The sequence below is a fragment of the Gossypium hirsutum genome, chromosome A05 (genome assembly GCF_007990345.1).
Source record: "Gossypium hirsutum isolate 1008001.06 chromosome A05, Gossypium_hirsutum_v2.1, whole genome shotgun sequence".
In the NCBI taxonomy this organism is placed as follows: Eukaryota; Viridiplantae; Streptophyta; class Magnoliopsida; order Malvales; family Malvaceae; genus Gossypium; species Gossypium hirsutum.
The window spans coordinates 109,611,093-109,634,093 of record NC_053428.1 but is presented as its reverse complement, the minus strand read 5'-3'; the positions used below and the strand labels follow the sequence as shown (position 1 = coordinate 109,634,093).

The 23,001-nt window shown below is 31.3% G+C and overlaps 3 protein-coding genes and 1 long non-coding RNA gene across 4 annotated transcripts; 1 reads left to right on the top strand and 3 right to left on the bottom strand.

Annotated features, from left to right (window-relative positions):
* LOC107962211 (probable WRKY transcription factor 70) lies at positions 1-1,117 on the top strand. Its single transcript, NM_001327722.1, is given in 3 exon segments — positions 1-348; positions 434-535; positions 626-1,117. Coding segments are annotated over 3 exon segments (909 nt in total). The 5' UTR covers position 1; the 3' UTR covers positions 1,086-1,117.
* A 5,302-nt stretch (positions 1,118-6,419) lies between these two features.
* On the bottom strand, positions 6,420-9,113 carry LOC107963474 (WRKY transcription factor 55). Its single transcript, XM_016899980.2, has 3 exons — positions 8,662-9,113; positions 8,411-8,545; positions 6,420-7,197 (listed from the first exon to the last, which is right to left on the bottom strand). Exons 1-3 carry the CDS (start codon positions 9,108-9,110, stop codon positions 6,681-6,683), a joined length of 1,101 nt encoding a protein of 366 aa, XP_016755469.2. The 5' UTR covers positions 9,111-9,113; the 3' UTR covers positions 6,420-6,680.
* Positions 9,114-18,745: 9,632 nt separating this feature from the next.
* LOC107962212 (uncharacterized) lies at positions 18,746-19,959 on the bottom strand. Its single transcript, XR_001701539.2, has 2 exons — positions 19,418-19,959; positions 18,746-19,050 (listed from the first exon to the last, which is right to left on the bottom strand). It is a non-coding gene; the product is annotated as an uncharacterized lncRNA (long non-coding RNA).
* Positions 19,960-21,999: 2,040 nt separating this feature from the next.
* Positions 22,000-22,958, bottom strand: LOC107962215 (uncharacterized). Its single transcript, XM_016898533.2, has 3 exons — positions 22,570-22,958; positions 22,430-22,493; positions 22,000-22,339 (listed from the first exon to the last, which is right to left on the bottom strand). Exons 1-3 carry the CDS (start codon positions 22,858-22,860, stop codon positions 22,170-22,172), a joined length of 525 nt encoding a protein of 174 aa, XP_016754022.1. The 5' UTR covers positions 22,861-22,958; the 3' UTR covers positions 22,000-22,169.
* Between the last annotated feature and the right edge of the window lie 43 nt (positions 22,959-23,001).

Below are 23,001 nucleotides of genomic sequence, written 5' to 3'. Positions count from 1 at the left end.
TATGGGTACTCTTTCTCCTTGGCCTGAAACGCTGTCAAATAACAAGAAAAGGGTTATTCAACAACTGGTTCATGGGCAAGAGTGTGCTACTCAGCTTCAGATTCTTTTCCATAATCCCTCTGAAGAAGGTGGGCGTTTGTCGGCTGAGGAAATACTTGTGCAGAACATCTTGACATCTTTCAATCACACACTTTCTGCTCTGAGTTGCATCGACTCTTCTGAGGTTTCTCAGAACCAGACAACCTGTAATGATGATTCCCCATGGTGTGAAGATCGGAGATCCGAGGGTTGTAGTGAGAGCAGCAAGAGACCTGGCTCTAAGGATAAGAGGGGCTGTTACAAGAGAAAGTATGATTTCTTCATTCTACATGTTTAATTGGATGTTCATACATGTATAAAATTTGTATTAATAATTGGATGTGACTGGTTCCAGGAGGGATGCTGAGGCATGGACAGTTGTTTCAGCTACAATGGAAGATGGTCAAGCCTGGAGAAAGTATGGGCAAAAGAAGATCCTCAATTCTATACACCCAAGGTAATTCATTCATTTCATTCAAACAATGTAGTATTAGAGTAAATGTGAGTGAATTTCTTAATCATGTTGAGCTTGTTATGATAACTACAGGAGTTACTTCAGGTGCACTCGCAAGTATGAACAAGGTTGTAGAGCCATGAAACAAGTCCAAAGATTGGAAGATGATCCCCAAATGTATGAGATCACTTATATTGGCACCCACACCTGTACGGATTCATTCAGGGCTCCCCAAATCATCCCTGATTCTGAATCTTGGGAATCTCAAATGGGATCCCATTTCCAAATCCCAACCAAGCATCATCATTTGAACCCAGCTGCATTTCCATCCGTAAAGCAGGAGGCCAAGGAAGCAGCAGCAAGTGATATTACAGACATGGATTGTATGGTGTGGAAAGAGATAATGGGTGGTGGTGGTGGTTTTGAATACTCATTGGAGCATGGGATGGGGTGTGATTATGGGGATTGTCGGGCTTTCCAATATGAGTTTCTGAAGCCTGCAGAGATTGAACATGATTATCATTTTGATGGAAGTGAGTGTCTGATGGTGTAGCTTCTTGTCAACTCAATTACTCTGCCCACCGCAATGTTTTCATATTCCATTTTAAACAGTAGCTAGATTTTATACCCGGCTCTGCCGGTTATTTCAAGAATTAATAATAAATAATAAGACTAGGTTTATTAATTAATTAAGTAATAATAAAACTAAATTACACTCGATGTCAGTAAGTTATTACTAACTTTACGTTTTAATCATTTAACTTTATCAAGTTATAAAATAGTTTTTAAACTATTTGAAATTTTCCAAGCAATGATTATCAGTACCTATCAATGAGTAAAAAAATATACTTTAGATCTAAGTTGATCTAACAGTCAGTGTTGAAAATTGGAGAAAAAACTGTTTGGATTTTAATTCACAGATTCTCGATACTCAAAGCAGTTTCATTTAAAAAAAAAATTGAAATGTAGAAGAGAAGGAGAAATAAAGCTTTTGATTGATGAAGGCTATGCGAACAAAGAAAGTCATATAGCGACAATTTTAACAACCTAGTGATTTAAATAAAAATTTTCGAATAGTTCAATAACTATTTTGTAACTTTTTGGAGTTAAGTGACTAAAATATAAACTTACTAATAGTTTAGTAATACTGACTGTAATTTACCCAAAGAAAAAACAATGTTTTCTAATTTTAAAGGTTTAATAGAACAAAAGGCTCTAGAAGAATTTTAAAAAAAATCAATTAAATTCCTCCCAACTTTTTGTACCAAATTGAGCCTTAAACTTACAAAATTGACCAAAACACCCATTGACAGTTTAATAGCTAGTTTCTAATAAGATCGTTGACATGACCATTAACGGCTACTGAGTTAGGCAATGGATATTAACATGACAATTCACGTTAGCACCAATCACCAACATGACAGTGCCACATCCACAAAAGTTAAATTTCCAAAATTAAAATAAGAATTATTTTTGGTCACCCAACTTTAAAATTTTTTTAATTTAAGTATTAACGTTTGAATTCATTCTTGTTTTGATCACCAGTAGTTAAATTAATAACGTAAAGCCATTTTCTAATTGATATTGTAACAGCCCTAATTTGACCCTAGTCAGGAAGTAGTTTCGGAACCACAAAACCGAGTCACGATAATAATTAAATGTTATATTCTATGCTTATTATATGTGAAAGTGTATGTGTGAAAGTATCGTGACTTAACTTTGTCATTTGAATGTGGAATTAGGTAAAAAGGACTTGTGTGTTAAAACTTAAAAATGTGATAGAAAGAATTTAGAGGGCCGAATAATGCATGGTATATTACAAGGAGGACTTGCATGTCAAATGGACCACTATTAAATTAGTCGATGGCAATGATGATAGTTGACAAGTAAAATATGTATTTTGTATTGTAAAATAATAACCTAATGAATATTATATGCATTCCATATTAGTATTATAATATTTATTGATTTTATAAGAGGAAATATATTAATTAATAAAAGAAAATAGGTGAGAAAAACAACGTTTTCATCCATTCTTCTTTCATTTTTGCCGAAATTTAAAGAAGTAAAACAAAAGGTTCTTGGATATTCGGCCTTGGTGTTTCTAACGGGAGGTATGTTTGATTTTATTTCTTGATAATTTATGTGAAATTGAGTTAATTGCTAAACTCCTTTCATAGCCCATGATTTAATTTTTGTTATTGGTTTGAAATGATGCATTCGGCTATGGGTTGTTTGGGTGTCTTTGAAGGTATTATATGTTTTGGAAATGGTTTGATAATGATGATAGTTATGATGTATAATCGGTCATGTAATTAGCTCAATTTGAAAATTATGTTTAATGTGTAAGTGCGTGATATATTTGGGTAAATGAATCGGTTTGAGTAATGCTTTAGTTGGGAATGTGTTTTTGCTATAATGCAAAAATATATATTCGAGTGGGTATTAATTATTATGAAATGGATGTAATGACAATGTATGTGATTGTATCTTACATTGGAATGATTAGTTAATTAGGTACGGTTGATAAAAACAAATGATGAATATGTTATATGAATGATTTTATATTAATATGCCTTGTTTGAGGTACGATAATAAAAAACTAAAATGTTAGGTTTGTGCCTTAATTGTGGTTCGACAAGTATGCATATTGGGTCATTATGGGTTTATTTATATGATAATGCTATATTTGTAGTATTGAATAATCGCGGCTTAATTGTTTAATGGCAATTGGCTATTATGGTGAAATGCACTGTTAATATTTAGTTGTTAGTGTTTATATGTGTGTTAGCCGAATTTGAACTTGAATAATGATTTGAGCGTGGTGTATTGTATTGAGATTATGCTTAAGTGAAAATTATAGATATGTGATGAAATTGATTGGTGATATACATGTTTAAATAATATGAATGCAAAGAGTTGTGAAAGAGTAAATTGTAGTAAATCTGCTTGGGACAGCAGCTGTAACGTGATTTTGGAAAATCACCATAAATTGTGAGAATGGAGTTAGAAGCTGAATAAATTATTTAATTAAAGCTTAATGAGTCTAGTTTCAGATGAAATCAACGAGAACATATTTTGACTTCTGTACAATCAGAAATTTGATTTGTAGTAAAGGGTGGTCAGATTAGTCAAACAGTGAAACAGGGGAAACTTTAAGAAAAATCTAGTATTAATTGGCCAAACGAAAAATTCTGAACATTTTATGGATAAAAGATATATGAGTCTATTTTCAGGGAAAATTTACGACAATTGATTTGGAGTTTCGTAGCTCCAGTTATAAATAATTTAGTGACTGTTGCTCAGGAAGACAACATATAGTGAATTTGTGATTATGTGGTAAACATTGATAAAAAAGTTGTTAGTGAGTTGCTTATTGTTTTCTTATAAACTTACTATGATCTATATGTGTGAAAGTCGAATATATATATATATTATATTCTTGAAGTAATGCTTGAATAGTCGAATAATGACTAGTTTAAAATTGTTGAATTTAAGCTCAAGAGCATAGAGGGGCAAATTCGGATAAGGGAAAAGAGAAAGTAGTTGAATAGCCGATCCGAGACTATTCGAAAATATTCGAGGTAAGTTTTAAGTAGTTAAATATATATAATATTCAAAAATGACATGATAGATTATGAGAATTAAGTGTTACTTGTCATATATGTACATGGCCGAATGGCAATTTGTATTGGAAGTAAACAGTGATATGTTTTCATGATCAAATGATAGTGTTAGATGAAAATGAGTAAGATTTTACGTGTAAACTATTATGTATTTAAATGTGAGTGATGAAATGAGATAAAAGTGAATGAAATGTAGGATGATATATTCGAATGATGCTTGTACCTAAATTGGTGTGATTGTGTTATATAAAACTTGTTGATTTGAATATTGTACAGTACTATTCGGGCCTTTGAGCCTAGCAGGCTATAATGCCAGTTAGATATTATTCGGGCCTTTGAGCCTAGCAGGCTATAATGCCAGTGAGATACTATTCGGGCCTTTGAGCCTAGCAGGCTATAATGTCGGTGAGACACTATTCGGGCCTCGAACCTAGCAGGCGAAATGCCGGTGAATGAATTCTGGTTTTTAAACCTAGCAGACTGAATGCCGGTGATTTGATAAAAGTCTAAAACTAAGATACCTTGTGTTAGAACGACAAATGAATACATTCAATACGTTAAGTTGGCCAGGTACGTATTATGTATTTATATGTGAGTATGATTTGAATTGAATCATAAGAGCATAATTTGATACATATGTGAATACATGATATATTTATATCTATGGTTATGATACATTCGGTCAAGGTGTGAAAGTATGTGAAAATGTTTGATTTATTTATGCCATACAAATTCAGATTAAGTGAAATTAGAATGCTAATTGTGCATTATATGATTGTGTATGTTCGGCCAAATGGTAATATATATAGAGGAAATGACCTTTTGAGAAATTTGATAATTGATGTATAATTGAGTTTATTTGTTACATTGCTTAAAACTTACTAAGCTTATGAAAGCTTACTCCGTTTGTTATATTTCTTTGTTTTATAGATTGTTGATTCCAATTACCTGCTCGGAAAGGGGATTGTCAGCAACTCGTCACACTATCTGTCTTTTTGTACTACTATATTTTGGAGCTAGTATGGCATGTATAGAATAGACTTAAGTGAATGATATTTTGAAATGTTGATGTATATAAGCCATGCGAAAATGGCATCTTTTGAATGTTTGTATAAACTTTTTTTTTTTGAATGCATATAAAAGATAATGTTCTAATATCAATGTGATTGTACAAATGTGGTATTTTGGGTTGGTAACACTTCATAACCCATTCCGGCGACAGATACGGGTTATAAGGGTGTTACAGATATAATGAAACATTTAGTCCTTACTACTTACATATTCTATCAATTTGATACTAATTCTAAATAATTTAATAAATTTAACTCTTCACATTTACAAATTCTATCAATTTGATACTCAAACTTCATAGCAAAAGCTTTAAGCTTTTAAAACAAAGGCATTCCACAACTATTAATTGTTTTATTTATGGTTGAAATTATTTTTTACAAATATTAAATTATTTATATAATTTTATTAAATATTATATTTTTAAAATTTATATTTTTTTATTATTTTTAATGGTATTTAGTTAATTTCTAACACTAACTTCTTAAAAATATAAACAAAAAGGGTTATATATCGAATTGAATAATTTCAACATAAATAAAACAATTAATAGATATGGGATGCATTTGTTTTAAAACGTTCAAGCTTTTGTTAAGAAGTATGAGGATCAAATTGATAGAATTTGTAAATGTGAAGAGTTAAATTTATTAAATTATTTAGAATTAGCATCAAATTGATAGAATATGTAAGCATTGAAGACTAAATGTTTCATTATACCAATTAGAAAAAAGGTTTTTTTGTTATTAATTTAACTGCGGGTGACTAAAACATAAACGAATTCAAATGTTAATATCTAAATTTTTAAAGTTAAATGACCAAAACAGGAACACAGACATAGTTGGGTGACAATTTGTAAATTTGTCCTTAAAAATTAAGTTTAAAATGATTTGTCCATATTGTTTTTGAAAAAATTATAAAAAAATACTAAAAAATATATTTAAAATTTAAATTTATAAATTAAAAAAAACCCACAATTCTTTGTAGCTGGTGGAAAATATGTACTTTGAAACAACCATGGGTGCTAATATGCCTAATGTCTTTTCTCCAATATGATGAGAGGTCCAATTGATTTATCCTAGGTGAAAACAACAACGAAAATACTAAAATGGCATTAAATTATTAGAAAGGGATACAAATAAACTGATATATCACAATCCTTTCTCTAATAATTTTTTTTCTTTTTCATGCACAAATTATCAAGGAAGTAGTGAAGTAAATGTTTTGTTTCCATAATACATACCCATTAGAGTATAATAAAGTTACAAGAAACAAAAGGAAAGTTATTTGATAAACTTGAGATCAGTGGGTAATCTAAGCCTATGCGAGGTATATTGTGAAAACAGCAAAATTTAGTACAAGCATCATCGTGTTATGTGCATGAAAGAGATAGAGCCGACGACCCCCAATTAGTCTCCATTAATCATGAATAACGTTTCTAAGCTTTAGCAAATATTTCAACAATGCTTCTTGTCCCCTGAGCCGGGGGCCTCCCATTTGTCTTCTGCACATGGAAAAATAAAATCCATGCTATTGCTGCTGCTGCTTCCTGAATTAAACATTACATCAGCCATATCCGCCACTGCCGGATACTCAACATCCCTTCCATATCGACTGCCTGTAGCTGAGCCTCCTCCTGATGATGAACCAGCACCGCCGCTACCTCTTCCACCTGAACCCGAACCAAGGCTAAATTCCATTGAAAGCCAGCTTCCAAAAGGAGCTATTGATGATGAAGTAGTAGAAGAAGAAATGGGAGGTAGTGCAGGCTGAGACACCATAGCTTGAGTCATAACCATCTGATCATGTAATAGCGGGGGTGGCTGCGGAATTGAGGGCGCGGTGGAGGACATGGTGCACGTGTGCTGACCAATGTAGGTTACTTCAAATGTGTAAAAATCATTGTCTAGACGTTGCACTTGCTTCTTTGCAGGGCAGTTGTACATTTTTTGGTGTGTACACCTGTAGTATGCCCTGAAAATAAACCCCACATGTTTTTAATTTTCTACTCCCTTTTTTTACTTTTTTTTTCTCTTTATATATATATTATCACACTTAAATATATTTGGTAAGAAGTGAATATATATTAGAGATGTGTAGATTGAGTATTAGTTAAATTGGTATGAATATCGTTGTTAATGTAAGACGATATAGGTTTGAGTATGCTGAAGCGCATTATCATCCTATTTATGGGTTGGGGAAGGGCTATAGGTAATTATAAGCATTGCGTCAAAAAGAGTAGATATGATCAGAACACATAATGAAAATGTTCTATATATATTAAAAATTCTATCACACATGCATGTGTGTGAAACCTACGTATTTAGAACATAAGTGTGATACATATACAATATGTATGGAATATATCAAAATAAAAAATAGCTTAACTTGTGAGTAAAAGAAAATTAATATAGGTAAATATATCATAATAAGAATATTAAATGCACTCTAATTGTTGTCAAAAGTTATTAAGCTAGTGAAAAGAAAATTTAATATTAAAATTCTAATTTTTAAAAATTAAATATCGAGTTAATTTATGACACTAACACAATTTTTTAAAATTCATATAAGAATTATTGTTGATTAAAATTCATATAAGAATTATTGTTGATGTAATGGTAAAAATTTGTTTATAAATCAATTAAATATGGCTTCAATCATTAGATAACTGAAACCTAACTATATGGGTGCATGACGAATGACTATCATCATCAATTCATCACTCACTTAAAGGTGATCACTATGAACCCTAGTTAATATATCAGATATCAACCCAGCAATATATATCACTGTATAACTTTGAACTCTTGTATACTAAGATGGGATTGTTTTAGTAGAACATGAACATTCATACATGACTGTGTGTTTAACGATATTAAAGCAGTCTCCTTAAGAAAAACGATATTAAAGAAGTCAACTTTTTTTATTTATTTGTAGGGAAGAAAGCAGTCATTTCTTAATTCTATGGAGTATAGAACGAGACCAAGTCAAATTCTGAGCGACCCGGCCTTTTATACTTGATCAAAGTTTTGAATATGAATGTAAACATGCATGCATATATTATATATTGCAATAATAAATGATTCCTTTTTGAATTATATAGTTGAGACTTACGTTGTGAATATCTGATTTTCGAAGAACTTAGAAAAATCTAATGGCTGTGAATGGGAAAGAAAGATTTGATTACCTGGGGTACTTTGAACCTAGAATTTCTTTCTGTCCATACTTTCTCCAAGTGTAGTTGTCATCGGGTGGAAGGTCGGTATTTCCCATCTGAGGAGCAGCTACTCTCGTTTTGCATTTCTCTTCATCATCCTTCCTACTGCTTTAAATATACATATATAATCAATATCCAGTACTAGTACATTGAAAAACTGGTTCCAGTATATACATAATTTAATCAGTGGAAACTTCTTTTTCTTTTTCTAATTTAATTACCTTCTATGGGAACGTTGAGATGAGGAAGAAGAAGCAGCTTTACCAGAATCTGACACATCCATAGCCTGGATTTCTCCCCCCATGCTAATGCTGGGTCTACAAGATTGAATCATGTCCACTGCTTGTGTAATAACACCATACTTTAACCATTCCTGCAAACTGGGATCAGTCTGCATGTGGTGTGCAGATGAATCCTGAGGTGGGTGGAGTAAGTGATGGGTAAACAAAGAGGGGTCTTGATGATGATGATGATGATGATGATGGGCATTATTGTTTAACCTTTGCTTTGCAGTAACAAAGATATTTATGATATCATCACAAGACTTGGAAAGGATTTCAGGCTGTAGCTGGTTACCCAAATTCCCGATGCATTCTTCAAGCTCTTTAGCTAACTTACACCCATCAAGGATTAGAGACAAGGTGGTGTGTTGTTGTTGTTGTTGGTCCATGGTGTGTTTTGGCGTTGCTTTGGGATTGGATTTCAACGTATATAAAATGAAATTTAAACTTGTAAAATGGGATTTAAAATGTTGTCTGGTTTTAGGTGTGTTTCTAAGCTGCTGCTAATTTTTCAAAGTATTTAACATGCCTTTCTACACGGTATATTTTTTCTAAAATAACGAGTTTGAAAAGATGACCAAGTCCAGCTCTGCTGTGATTTGCCCTTTCAACCATCCTCGGCCCATTGGCATTGGGAGAGTCTTCATCTAGACCTTTGCCTCATTGAAACCACCTTTGCGACCCTCAAGATTGAAGAATTTTCTGCGCCTTTGACCATTAATTGGATTCTGAGTTTGAATTGGAAATTACAGAAATTTTCTTCTTCTGGATTTAAGGAACTACTTTTTTCTTCAATAATTTCCTCTTTTTTATTCTTTACTTTTACAATTTATGGTCTACGAAGGGTTGAACCCTTTACCCCTACGTCATGGGTCTTGACCCATTCGGTCCGCCACCCGCAGCTTCGTGGAGAACACAAATGATTCATGATAAATGCTCATTGGTGTCAACAACACTATGCTCAGATGGAAAAAGTAGAAGTATTTGAATAAAAATATAAGTGTGAAAAATAGATTTGGATAAAAATAAATCTCGTTTTCTGAACGGGTTGGTGTCAGGTAAGATTTTTTGGCTCGAGCCCAAATTAAATTGGCCTAATTTTTTTCCCTTGCTATTTACTGTTGTTTTATTATTATATTATTATAATTTTGTTGTTATTGTTTAGATATTATATAAGTCTTGTTTTATTATTAATTTTGGGGAAAGGATTGTATGAAACAGTGACGCCACGTCATCTGTATCCCTTTCCAATAGTTTTATGCCAAATTAATACTTTTATCCTGAATTTCAAGATTTTATCCTGAAAAAAATCAAATCCAAATTAAAATCCTAAAATTCAGGATAAGAATACTGATGTGGTATAAAACTATTGAAAAGGGATACAGATGATGTGGAGTCACTATTTCGTACAATCCTTTTTCTTAATTTTGCTACTATTTTAAAGACATTTGCTTGCTAAGTTGCAACTATCTTAATGTTATTTAAGTACAATGATTTTTTTAATGTATTTTTAATTTGACGGGAAACATTTATTTTAATGGTTTTAGAGTATTTGATGTATTATAATTTTTAAATTTATTTTTATATAAAAAAATTAATACAGGTGGGTTGAACTGAACTTGGGTTTAACATTTTTTATTTAGATCGAACTTAAACAAAATTTTAAGTCTATTTTTCTTAAAATTTTGTATTTACCCGACCCGGCCCAAGTCTAACTAGAGGTAAAGGAAATGATGATAAAATATGAATGCATGCATATTTTACTAAAAATAAGATTGAAGAGTGGTTTTGTTTGATATAAAGAGGAATTTTCTATGAACATTCCCAAAAATAGCCTTAAGAATAGAAAGAGAGAGACAGTGACGGTAAAAAGGTTGAAGGGAGGGATTTGGACAGTGTGGTAAGCATGGGTTGGATTGAAAGACGGGGCACAGTACATGGACCAAATCAGTTCATATCCCCATTTTCTTAGCTATTTCCTTCCTTCCCTCATAGTGTGAGGACTAAATAAAGATTTTACGGAAAAAAGCAAGTCAATGTTTTGAATCCTTCATTTCCTTTTTTTCATTCTTCACAAATTACTCCTATTCACATTGTAAAACTTTATAATCCCCTCCCCCCCCCCTCTCTCTCTACTATAGCAATTGGTTGATGTGATAGAAGTGGAGAGGAAAAAATAGGCTTTATTAACAAATTAATCCCTAGATTATAAATTTTATCTTATTTTACCCAAAAAAACGTATGGTTTCCAATAGGAACATGCCACATGTCATGTTCTTATTGGCTAGTAATGTTTCTGGAGTAAGCTAGGAAAAATTGAGGTATAGTTCAAGGACCAATTGATAAATAAAGCCAAAAAAAATATTCTTCTAAAGTGATTGATTTTGCCATTATAAGTTATTAAGGAAAAAAGTATCCAACCCAACATTTTCATTTGGCAAGAGGTAGGAGGAGAAAGAGCAAGAATGGGTGAGTGAAACAAGATTCACATTCAAGACTAGACATGAATCAGAATAGCAGGTAGAGTTTAGAAATTTCTATATTTATGCATGTTGTAGGTGAACAAATCATACATGTTTAATTTGGTCAATAAATTGGACTCTCATCTAAAAGTCCCAAAAGGGCAGGTTCTGTTTTGACCAAGTAAACCCTTTTGCCCCATTCAGGGAACTGCCTGATTAGGTATAGATTTTCATGATAAAACTATGGGGAGTAAATATAGTTTCCAATGCAAGACATCATTAAGCACAAGTACTATCAATATACAATTTGTTGTTGGGACTATATATTTTGGTCATTAGCAAAATTGGGTCAAATTTCCCAACCTTATTACCTGAGGCTGAGAAGGACTTGATTGTTGCCCACTACAAAAATACCTAATTTTGGTAGCTTTAACACAATTAATGGTCATTAGCAATGGTCAAAGACATGCATTGTTGCAAATTTCCAAATTACCAGGACTTTTGGCTATGGGTGTAAATTTGAAACAATTAAGGGGACCTACATGTCCCCCCACAAGTAATATTAATTTTGAAACATTCTTCCATTTTCTATGTTTATTTCAATTTTTTTTTATCATCTCAAATTTCTTTTTTTTTCTTTTCTTAATATGATTTTCAAAAGATATCCAAATGCTTCAATGAATGATGACAAGAAATATGGAATAATTAAGATGTTCTTGACGAAGTGCCCACTTCCTAAAGCATTGCGCTTGACTAACTGACCTGTTTTCAAATTTAGATGATTGGAAATTTATTGAATTGGATTTTTGAATGGTGTTGATATTGTGGGTTATATCTAGCCTATCAATGAAGATTATATTACTTTGGGAAACTTGTTTGAAGAATCAGATCAGATTATGTCTATTTAATCTCTTAGATCAAGGAAGTTGGATCTGATTGGAATATTGAAGACTTAGATGCCGGCAGTCCTTATTTACCTTATTTGTTATTATTATATTGTATTCAATTGGTTTAGTTCTTCTCTACTAGGGATTGATATAGATCTTCATTATGTTAGCAAGTATCGAAAATTATATATAATTGAAAGCGTTGTATAGTTTATTAAATAAAAAATTGAGAGTACTGTAACATCCCCACTTTTGATTCTTTTTTTAAAAAAGAGAAGAATAATATTTATAGTAGAAATTCTTAAATAAGTGATCTATAAATAAATAGTAGCATAAGAAATTGTGATCATTTTTAGAGAAAACCGTCAGACGTGAAAACACAGAGGATTATTAATAGGAGTATGTGGTTAAGTTAAAAATTCGATATCGAATTTAGGGATTAAATTGAATAAGCTAAAAAAGTATAGAGACTAAAGTGCAATTATCCTATTTTATTTTAATGGAAAGGACTTAGTGACAATTTTTCCGTTACTTAAAAAAATAATGATTTCCTGATGGCTTTTAAATGATTTTTTATTAAGAAATAATATTTTATTAATTAATATTATAATATACATATAAAAGAGGGAAAAAAGAGAGAGAAAGATAACAACTTTCTCATCTTCTTTCTTTTTCAGGTCAAGGGGGAAAGAAAAAAAAAACTCTTCCATCATTTTCCTTCAAAATCAAGTGTAAAGTATGGTTCTTCTTCAAATTTTCTTTAGATTTTAAATTTTTGAAGCTTGCTTTACATATATATACCAATAGTTTTTTATTTTATCAAGTATTTTTGGTATATTTGGCCATGTTAAAGGAGAAGTAGAGAACATTGGCCACTTTGTGTAATATTAGTGCTAAATGATAGCTTGTGAAGCAGTGAGTACTCTGATGAAGACAGAATTGAAAACGAATAATCGAACCGAAAGATATGCGAATTTCGAACTAAAAAACTTAAGTTGTCAATATGAATAATAATGGATATTTAAGTTAGTTTTTATTAGTTTTAGTTTTAGTATTGAATTGTTCCTATTGTAGCTAAAAAACGAAGCAAACATCTTAAAGGAGAAAGGCGAAGAAAAGAAGTAAAGCGATTAAAACTTCGGTTTGTACTAATATATTATTTTCATTACATAAAACTTTAGAATATTTAATTTAATATGACTAATTATATTTATTTTATTTTATTTTTATGAATTTTGGATGAAATTAAATAATTTAGTTAATATTTATAAAATTATGTTTCAAGATGAATACTATGTTTTTCATAAGACTAAATTAGTGAATTCATTGCTTTATTTTGGATTTGAGTATTATGATTTTATATGATTGAGCATGAAAATATTCAATATATTTCAAATTGGAAGCCTATTTTACATTAGACAATATGTGATTTGAATATGAAACAGAATTGAAATGTGAATTTTATGAAAATAGAATTGAAATGGATCATGAAATTTGATTTTTACCTCGTTTTACTAAGTTAGACTAAATCAGATATAGTTGACATGCCATATAGTCTTTATGCCAGAGAATTTAGATCTCCCCAATTCCCAGAGGGTTGTGGGAGAAAATGCCAAGTCAGTCAGTTGTTATTATTGTTAGCCCCAATTCTCAGAGGGTCGTGGACTACTCTGATAACCATCGTTGCCGAACAACTCGGGGTAGTAGATTCGTGTATTTGGTTATAAGTCTAAACTTTAGTACGAGGTCTAAATTGAAAGAAAAGCAAAAACAAAACTTGAATTTATTTGAATTTCCATATTGTGCAAATTAAATTAATTACGTAATTTTAAATTTAATTAAAAAGCTTATTTTCTTTATTCAATTTGTAAATAAAAATATTAAAATTTATTAATATTAGAATTTTCTTTTATTGTGATGTTATTAATGATATTTATAATCATGTTTTAATTTATTTCTATCAATTAATGTGTCTCTAATACTTATGTAATGATTTATATGATATTAGCACCACTGAGCATAAAAATTGCTCAGCATACAGTTTGTTTATTTTTTTGTGCGCAAGTAGTTAGATTCGTTAGATCGTTCCAGCAGCATTTGAAGAACCAAAGTTCAGCTCAAACAATGTTGGTGAAGAGTTTACTTTATAGTTGATGTAAATGGCATGTATCTAGGCTTATAAATATATAATATTATGTCGTAAACTGAATTTAAATATTTTCATTATGTTTTTTTAGCTAGTATTTTATAATTAATGTTTTGATAAAATAGTAAAGCATAGAAATTTAGTTTATTGATATGTTTTGAGAAATTGTAGTGTTGGGAATTAATTTGGGAGATAATTTGAATGTGAATATTTTGTGAAAATCTAAATTTTTTAGGGGTTTTATGTAAAATAAGCAGAAATGCTGCCAAAATTTTTATAAAATAATTTTACCACTACGTTTCCTTTTCAAAAAAAAATGAAAAAGTGAGTTGCTTCGGCAACGAAATGTGACATTTTTTATTCGGATCTAACAACTGGTCGGGTATAAGGTGTCACAAATACTTAATTTATTCAAGTGAGAAACATTATTTGTGGAAGTGCATTTTTTTATTGTAAAACTTTTGTGTTGTGGTTTTACAATCTAAGTTCACAGGGGTGAATTTAGCAATGATAGTACCAGTCTTCAATGGTACAAAAGTGAGAAAATTGCCACTATGGTGTGATAGATTTAGGTTCACTTTTTGTAATGATTGAATATAATGAATATTTCTCAATGAGTTAAGCTCTACATATGTAGAGAAACTGAACTGTGTAAACAATCTATGTGTCACCTATTTTTTTTCTTTGTTTCGTAGCGCTTGGAGAAGTGCCAACTTGCCGTGTCACTTTTGCCAACACTTGGCTTGTTATTGGCAACCGCCTTCAGGTCAATAATTGGCATTAGAGCTTCCCATTTAACATAGCTAGTGGAGATTCCTAGTGTCGCTAAATTCAAGCTATGTAAGGATCATCTACCTCACGTCCCCTAATGGTGGAGGTTGGCCATTATGCCTATTGGAAAGCACATATGAAAGCTTACATAAAATTCATTTATGAGAAGATTTGGCGAGCAATTCTTACTGGATGGGAGTCACCTATGATCGATGCTGAGAATGTAAGAGTGCCTAAGACAAGTGGAATGGACCACTAAAGAATAAAAGTTGGCAAATGCCAACTCCAAAGCCTTATATGTCATCTTCTGTGGAGTAGACTTGTAGGAATTCAAAAGGATTGCTAAATGTAATATTGTCAAACCTACTTAGGATATTTTGGAGACAACTTATGAAGGTACTTCCAATATTAAACAATCAAAGATACAAATGTTCACCTTCAGATTTGGTAGCCTGAGAATGCAAGAATCAAAAACTATAAGAGAGTTCTATGCAAAACCGTGTGATCTATCAAACCAATTTTTGCACTGGGAGAGGAATACTCCGATGCCAAACTGGTCAAGAAGGTGTTGAGATATCTTCTTGAGAAATTCTCCATCAAGGTTACTTACCGCTATTGAAAACGCCAAGGATCTTGAAAGGCTAGCTATTTTGAATGCACAAACATGTTGTTCCAAGGCGCGCAAACTCATCCTTAATTGGCATGTCAATCATATCTTTTAACTATTCTACCAAGTTTATAAGGGTCATACTCTTAACAATAATAAATTCTCAAATTATAATTTTTCATCACATTCATACATTTATATAACATATGAGCACAATATAACTTATTTAGTCAATCTCAAGCACATTAACGTGAATCTTTAGATATTAACCACACATGTATCATATTATAAATTATGCTTGTCACATATAACATATATCATAAGAAACTTTGCCATCACCATTCAAATTACATTTTATTATAATACATTACTAAACTTATTTAAAACTAACACATATACTTCAACAAAGTCTTAAGCATTCCATCTCCTCCATTTCTACTATATTGTTTTTGAAAGGAAAAGTGAACATAAAAATGAGTCTCTTACTTTCCTAAAACACAAAAAAAATAAGAGAAGGCTTCTTCCTCTAACTTTAATATTTAAGCCTTACTTTTCCTTTACTTGAGGAACCGACTTCAAGATTTTTCTCTTCAAAGTATAATAAATACCCATCATAAATACAAGGTTATAAATAATAATATTAATTGCTCAACCATAAAAAATGCACAAGAGTGAAAAATAAATGTGTCATGATGAAAAATACATAAGCTTTATCTTGGGAAACAAAAAAAAAAAAAAGCTCTTACATTCTTTAGGCTCTCTCACTCTAAAACTAACTAACTAACTCTCTCACTCTCTCTCCCTCTCTCTCTCTCTCTCTCTTCACTTTGGCATGGACAAGTGATACCGGTCAAATTTTTTTTTAAATTGTCACTTAAAAGTAAAACTGAAAAAAAAATACTTTTTTGGGTGTCGTTTGATATAGTGTTGACTTCGTTTTTTTTAAATATTAGTTTTGAAAAAAAATCAAAAAAAATAAATTAATTAATTAGTGGTGTCGTGAATGTGTCAGGCAGCACTGGTGGTCTCGTGATGCTGTCAAGCGGCACCACCCAATATATATATCTCATCCCCAATGAAAAATTTGTATTTGTTGAAGTTTTTGGTTTTCTGTTGAATAGAAGGAAAAAAGGAAAAAAAGTGAAAAAAAAACATCGTGTTCAATAGGAGGGGAGAAAAGAAAAGAAAAGTTGTTTTTTTTGTGTGTGTGTTGGGTGTTGGAAATTTGGGAAGAAAGATTTATTTGTGTTGAAATTTTAGGGAGAATTTATGATAATTTTAAGGTATGTTTTAGTTCATAGTGATGCAGTGACACTCAAAGATCCATACGTTTCATTTTTCGTATGGGGAGTGCACTATCGTCTTAGAAGATGTCACATTGCAACTCGAACTCCTAATTGACAGTGGTTATGCAGTCACGGGTTCAAGTATTGTGTTCAAACTTGCGCAGGGAAAACCTCACCAGTTGATGACGGTTATGCGGTCAAGTTTCATGCCAATAGAAAAAGATGTCTTATAAACTCCATACATAAGTTTGAGATCATAATTATAGGGGAAAAAGGAGTTTAATCAACTTATTCTTTTTCTCAATCAAAGTAGTATTCTTGACCTCATTGTTTAAAACATGTGTCAAAGGTGATGGCAAGAAAACCATCAGGGGGAGTGACAGTGACGGTGGAAACAAATTGAAACGTTATTCAGGGTGGCATTAAAGTGGTGCATGAACGGAATGATAGTGTAAAAAAAGTTGAAAAAAACACTGAAAAAAAATAAAGAGAATATGGGGAGCTCATAACCGCCATTGTGTCATATGATTATTCCAACTATAATTAGTATAATTATCATACAAACTAAATAATAGTGGGGATCATCATATTTTGATCCATTACTTATGTAACTAGAATTTCGATAACTATAAAAAAAATTCAATTCACTAAAAAAAGAATAATCATTATTAAACTTAAAAAAATTATTTTCACTATCAAAATATATGGAATAAAGACTCTGACTACTATCTCTAATTAAAAAGGTGTCATCAGGAATAAAATTCTGAATGTCTTTGATGTCAACTAAATGATAATCTTATTATAATAACTAGAGTTGTCACTCTAATCATGAATGTTTTTATCTGTATCATGCGACATCTATTAAAAAATATTTTTTTCTAGTTTATTTAACTCACAAAAAAATTAATAAGTGAAAAAAATTTTAACGAGTATTCACTGTAGGAAAAAATTCGATATTAGAAAAAAAAAGCAGAGAGAAGAAAAAAAAGAAAAAGAAAAAATCGAAAAAAAGGGGAGCCTGTGATTGTCGGACCATGTTGCGGCAAGGCTATCAGATACCAAAAACTTAAATAAAAACCAAAACATTCAACATACATAAAATTTTGGCTAAGGTGGGGTTATATATTTTGGGTGGTGTCGCCTAACAATGATGCAGGACCACCAGTGTCCTTTGACATATCGACGGCATCACTAATAAATTATTTTTTTGGTCTCCATTTTTCCTTTTAGATCTATTTTTTCCTAACAACCTATCATCGATACTACCTGACATATCAATGACACTAATTAATTTAAAAAACATTATTGGTGCCGCCTGACATGTCGACGACATCCATTAAAAAGAATTTTCCCTGACAACCTGCCACTTGACTTACAAGCAGCACCAATTTAAAAATTTATATTTTAAAAAAGTTTATCAATGTCACTTGACACACCGACAACAACAATTAAAAAAAAATTTTCCTTTTTTTCACTTACACATTTTTTTAAAAAAAAATAACCGGTGCTGCTAGTCCATTATAAATATTTTCCTTTTTTTATTCTCTGCTGTGAATACTCTTATTTTTCACTAATATTTTAAAAAATACATACTCTTATTTTTCACTAATATTTTAAAAAAATACATACTAGTGCCGCTTGGCACAATGATAACACTAAAAAATATTCTTTTTTTTTAAATACTAATGATTGGATCATGATTAGAAGAAAAATAAGGTGGTACCATCACTTGATCAGACGACTCCGATTGATATTATAGCATATGGATAATTTTGATATATAATTTTTAACTCCAAACTATTTTTGTAATTAATTAATTGTTTTTAAGTTATTTATATAAAAAAAAGCCAAGACGTATGGGATCATGGCAGCAAGAGCTTTTATGGGCTAGCACAGCATTGGAAGGAAAGTCTATGATCACAATAGTTCTGAAATTGGCATTGTACAGGCCCAATTATGCCCGGCCCAAAGCCAAAATACCCAAACCCAATTTACATCAAACCCTAGCCCAAATAACAGCCCATTAAACCATCAAAATTTTCAATAATCAACCCTAGCCCCTAACCCTTGCGCTGCTGCCTCCATGTGCTGGCCTCAACGTGCACAACGCCCGAGACAGGCGTCCCATACCATCGCCCATACCTTCTGCCTTCAACCATCTCTGCCATCCCTGCAAACAAACAAAAGAGGACAGAAAAGGAACAAAGAAGGCACGCGAACAACAGAGAAGAAATAATAAACAAAGGGAACAAGAAAAACATTGGCTTTAAAAAACCGAAATCTATCATTTGTAGGGGGAGGATTTTTGATATTTCAAAAGAGAAAAACGATTGTAAACAGGGGTTTTTCTTTTTTTGAATACAAAGAAAAAACACTGTAATACGGGCAGATCCAAAAAATCAAAAAAGCAAAATAGAAAGAAAAGGTTTCGTTTTAATCTTTTGTCTCTTCATTTTCTTGTTTTTCTTTTCATTTTTCTATAAATCTATTTTAAATAAAAATATGAAAATAAAAGGAAGAAGAAAAGAAAAACTTACCTGAATCGCCTCACGGTCACGTCGCCGGAGTCTCCTTCTCCATCGCCGAAACCGAGCCCAAAAGAGAATAAAGGGAAAACCTTCTTCTTCCAATTGTAGGCTAAGGATGCCTGGCTTTCAAATGAGGGATAAAAAATGGGGGTTAGGATTTGTTTTGATTTTTGTAGAAAATGACAGATGGCCATTCAAGTGATTTTTATTTTTTTTTAGTCTTAATAACTAGTGAAACGGCGTCACAACCCCCAGGATAAAGCATATTTTTGCTTTTGGGATAAATTTTGCAAATGGTCCTTCCACTCTTTTGATCTGCTTCGATTGGCCCCTCTTTTTTGTCCCTTCTTTTTCTTTTAATTTTGGCTCAGAACTCTACTGGTATCCCATTTTAGTCCCGCATAAAACATGGCATTTAAGAGCATAGAGATATTTTCCCTTTCGAACCCTCTGTTTCACTTGCGCGTTACAGTTTGGTCCCCTGCTTCATTATATTTTTTTCTCGTTCTTTAAATTCCTTTAAACTTTTAGTCAAGCCTTTTTATTTTATCTATTTGTCCATTTATTTACTTATTTGATTAGTTATTCATTATTCTTTTATTTAATTTGTTTAAACATTTACTTTCTTATTCATATATTGTCATTTTATTTATTTTTAATCCTTGCATATATTTATTTACTATGTTCTGTTTTATTTATGCTTCTATTATTATTATTGCCTTATAATCTATTATTTTATTATCGCCTATTCCTTAACTTATCGCTCTTTTTTTGTATATTAAAGAAAAATATATTAGATTGTATATATATATAATTATTTTTTTTAAAAAAAAATCTATTATCATTATTATTATTATTATTATTGTTGTTGTATCTCCTTTTTGTATTTATTTGTCAACTATTTTTTTTACAATATATTCATTTCGTTTTATCATTTTACTTCTTATTATTTTATATCTTTTTATATAGATTTAAAACTTTTGATTTTCATTATACTATTAATATCATTGTCACTATTATTGATACTACTGTTGTTTTTATATCATACTATTTTATTTCCTCACCTATTTTTAATAATTCAAGTTGATTTACTTGTATTCTCTCATATACTTCTATGTTCTACTATTATTACTATTATTATCATCATATTATTAAACTAAATAATTTTATATTGTTATTATTACATGATATATTTTATTTTCGTATTATTATATTATAACGCCTCTTTATTATTATTATTATATTTTCCCTTTTTTATTTACTTATATCTTATTATTTTTACATTAACTAATTTAATATATATGTATTTTAGCACATTTATTTTATTTATACATCATTTACCCTTATTATTATTATTTCATCATCTATTTTATTTATAGTTTTTTTTTAAAAAATAATTTCAAACATTAAGCTTATTTATTATTTCCCTTTGTTATTATTCGTTTGACGCATTTATTTTATCTTCGTTTTTATCATCATCATTCCCATTTGTGTTTATGTTTACCCTGTTATGATTATCAATTTTTATTTGTTATGCATTCTTTATTATCTCGTTTCATTACGAATTTAGGTTTTATCTAATCGGATAGTAATTCTTTCACAAAAGTAAATATACCGTATTTGGTAATCCGAGATAATCGTATCTTAACTTATTGGGTTTTGACTTTTCTCATTTAACCTAAATAACGAAATATTTTTTTAATCATAATACGAGTTTTAAATAAAATGCTTACCCTCTGAGATTTGAGGTGTTGTGTCCTATGGATATGACATCTTATTACCTCGAGATAAGATTTTTTTTTTGCAAATAAAGGTAATGTTCTGTGTTCGGAAATTCGAGGAAACGTGCCCTAACTTACTAGGTTTCGATTTTCCTAGTTCATCCTAAATAACCAAACATCCTTTTTAAAAAGGGGGTTAAAATACATGAATTTTATATAAAAGGCAAGCTTGCTCTCGAAAATTCAAGATGTCGTGTCCTAACTTACTGGATGTAACATTTCATATTTTGAGACAAGAAGGTCCTTAACACTTGATCTTTTTTATAAAGAATGATCGTATTTCAAAAGTCTTTCAAGTTTTCAATCTTCGACATTAAGACACTAATTAATTAACTAGGTACCAATTTTGGGCGTATCGAGGGTGTTAATCTTTCCTCGTGCGTAACCGAATCCCGAACTCATTTTTAGATTTTTCGTAGACCAAAAAAATTTTTGTTTTAGTAAATCATTAATTTAAGGTGACCCGATCACACCTCATTAAAAAGGATTGGTGGCGACTCCCGTTCTTTCATTTTCAAATTTAAGTCGATCCCCGTTCCGTTTTTCAAAAAAATGGTTACGACAGGCATGAGGTGCTTACATCTACATAATTTGGAGGTAGCACAATAACAGGAAATTCAAAGGAATCCAAGTATAAGGGAATGAAGTCATCAAGTATGGAGAAGATAGTGTACAGACTAGACTGCTACTGTTCATTGGGGAATTTGAAGGTGGCTAAGGCCAAAGCATTTCCCCCACCAAACTAACAAGGCAGATGAAAATTAATTATCATTTTTAGGAAGGATTTATAGAGCAATTTTTGGGCCAATATTAAAATTAAAATAACAGTGCTTTACATATATATATTTAGTGTACAATATAATCAAGAAATAAGTTTGAGGCTTAAATGCCCCAGCAATTACAGACACATTTGCTTATCTCCAGATTAGGGATGTTTTTACTTTAAAAAAAATACAAAAATTGAAAACCAAAAACTACACTCATCTAGAGAAGAGTTTAGTGAAGAAATTCCCAGAATTGGACTTTTCCAAGCATGCAACATGAACATATCTACCAAAATTGTCAACTTGCCTTGCTTCACCTCTTGTATCTTTCTTGCACACCTTGCATGTTTTGTCCACCCATCCTTCTTCCACATATTCTCCATTCACTGCTCTCAATTTCAGTCCACACATATTATTTTATGTACAAAACATAATAAATTAATCAAGACCCCTCAAAATTAAACAAAAGTACATACCCTCAACATAGGATTTGAAGAAATCCTTGTATGTCCCCCCAATTTTCCTTCTCAGAGCCCCATACTGCACGAATTACACGACAAAATTGTTATTTGATTCATTAAAAGGAACCCCAAAAAAGAAAGAAAGGAAGTGTTACCTGTTCCCTTGACATTCTGCCACCAGACTTGGTGGCTTCTCTAGCCTCATCCAAAAGTTCGGCATCCTGTACAGACCTAACTTGAGAGAAATCCAGAGCCTCAGTCACACTGCTAAACAATGACTGTTTGCTCTTCTTTTTTCCCTCTTCTTTCTCATCATTTGTCTCTTGTTGTTTAGCTGAAACTCTAAACAATGTTGGGTAACTCTTACTTTTTAACCTTTGGGTGTACAAATGTTGCTTAGGGATACTGTATTGCGAAGGTGACAATGGAAGAGCCCTTAATCCCATGCTTGCTTTGTTTTTGGCAGGTCTCCTCCTCTTGGCTTTGCGAGCTAGCCTTTTTTATATTGTGACTTGGGTGAATTTGGTGGCTTGAGCTTGAATACGTGGCTATTTACCAGACTATTAAAATTGTGAGGGCTGATGGGT

What these genes read in the sequence shown, in the direction of transcription:
- LOC107963474 (XM_016899980.2), bottom strand. Translation starts at nt 9,110, where the DNA reads ATGGACCAACAACAACAACAACACACCACCTTGTCTCTAATCCTTGAT. An exon ending in TCTCAACGTTCCCATAGAAG is followed by an intron (nt 8,546 to 8,661) that starts GTAATTAAATTA and finishes TATTTAAAGCAG; the next exon opens with TAGGAAGGATGATGAAGAGA. An exon ending in CTAGGTTCAAAGTACCCCAG is followed by an intron (nt 7,198 to 8,410) that starts GTAATCAAATCT and finishes GTTTATTTTCAG; the next exon opens with GGCATACTACAGGTGTACAC.
- LOC107962215 (XM_016898533.2), bottom strand. Translation starts at nt 22,860, where the DNA reads ATGGGATTAAGGGCTCTTCCATTGTCACCTTCGCAATACAGTATCCCT. An exon ending in GCAGAATGTCAAGGGAACAG is followed by an intron (nt 22,494 to 22,569) that starts GTAACACTTCCT and finishes TAATTCGTGCAG; the next exon opens with TATGGGGCTCTGAGAAGGAA. An exon ending in CTTCAAATCCTATGTTGAGG is followed by an intron (nt 22,340 to 22,429) that starts GTATGTACTTTT and finishes AATTGAGAGCAG; the next exon opens with TGAATGGAGAATATGTGGAA.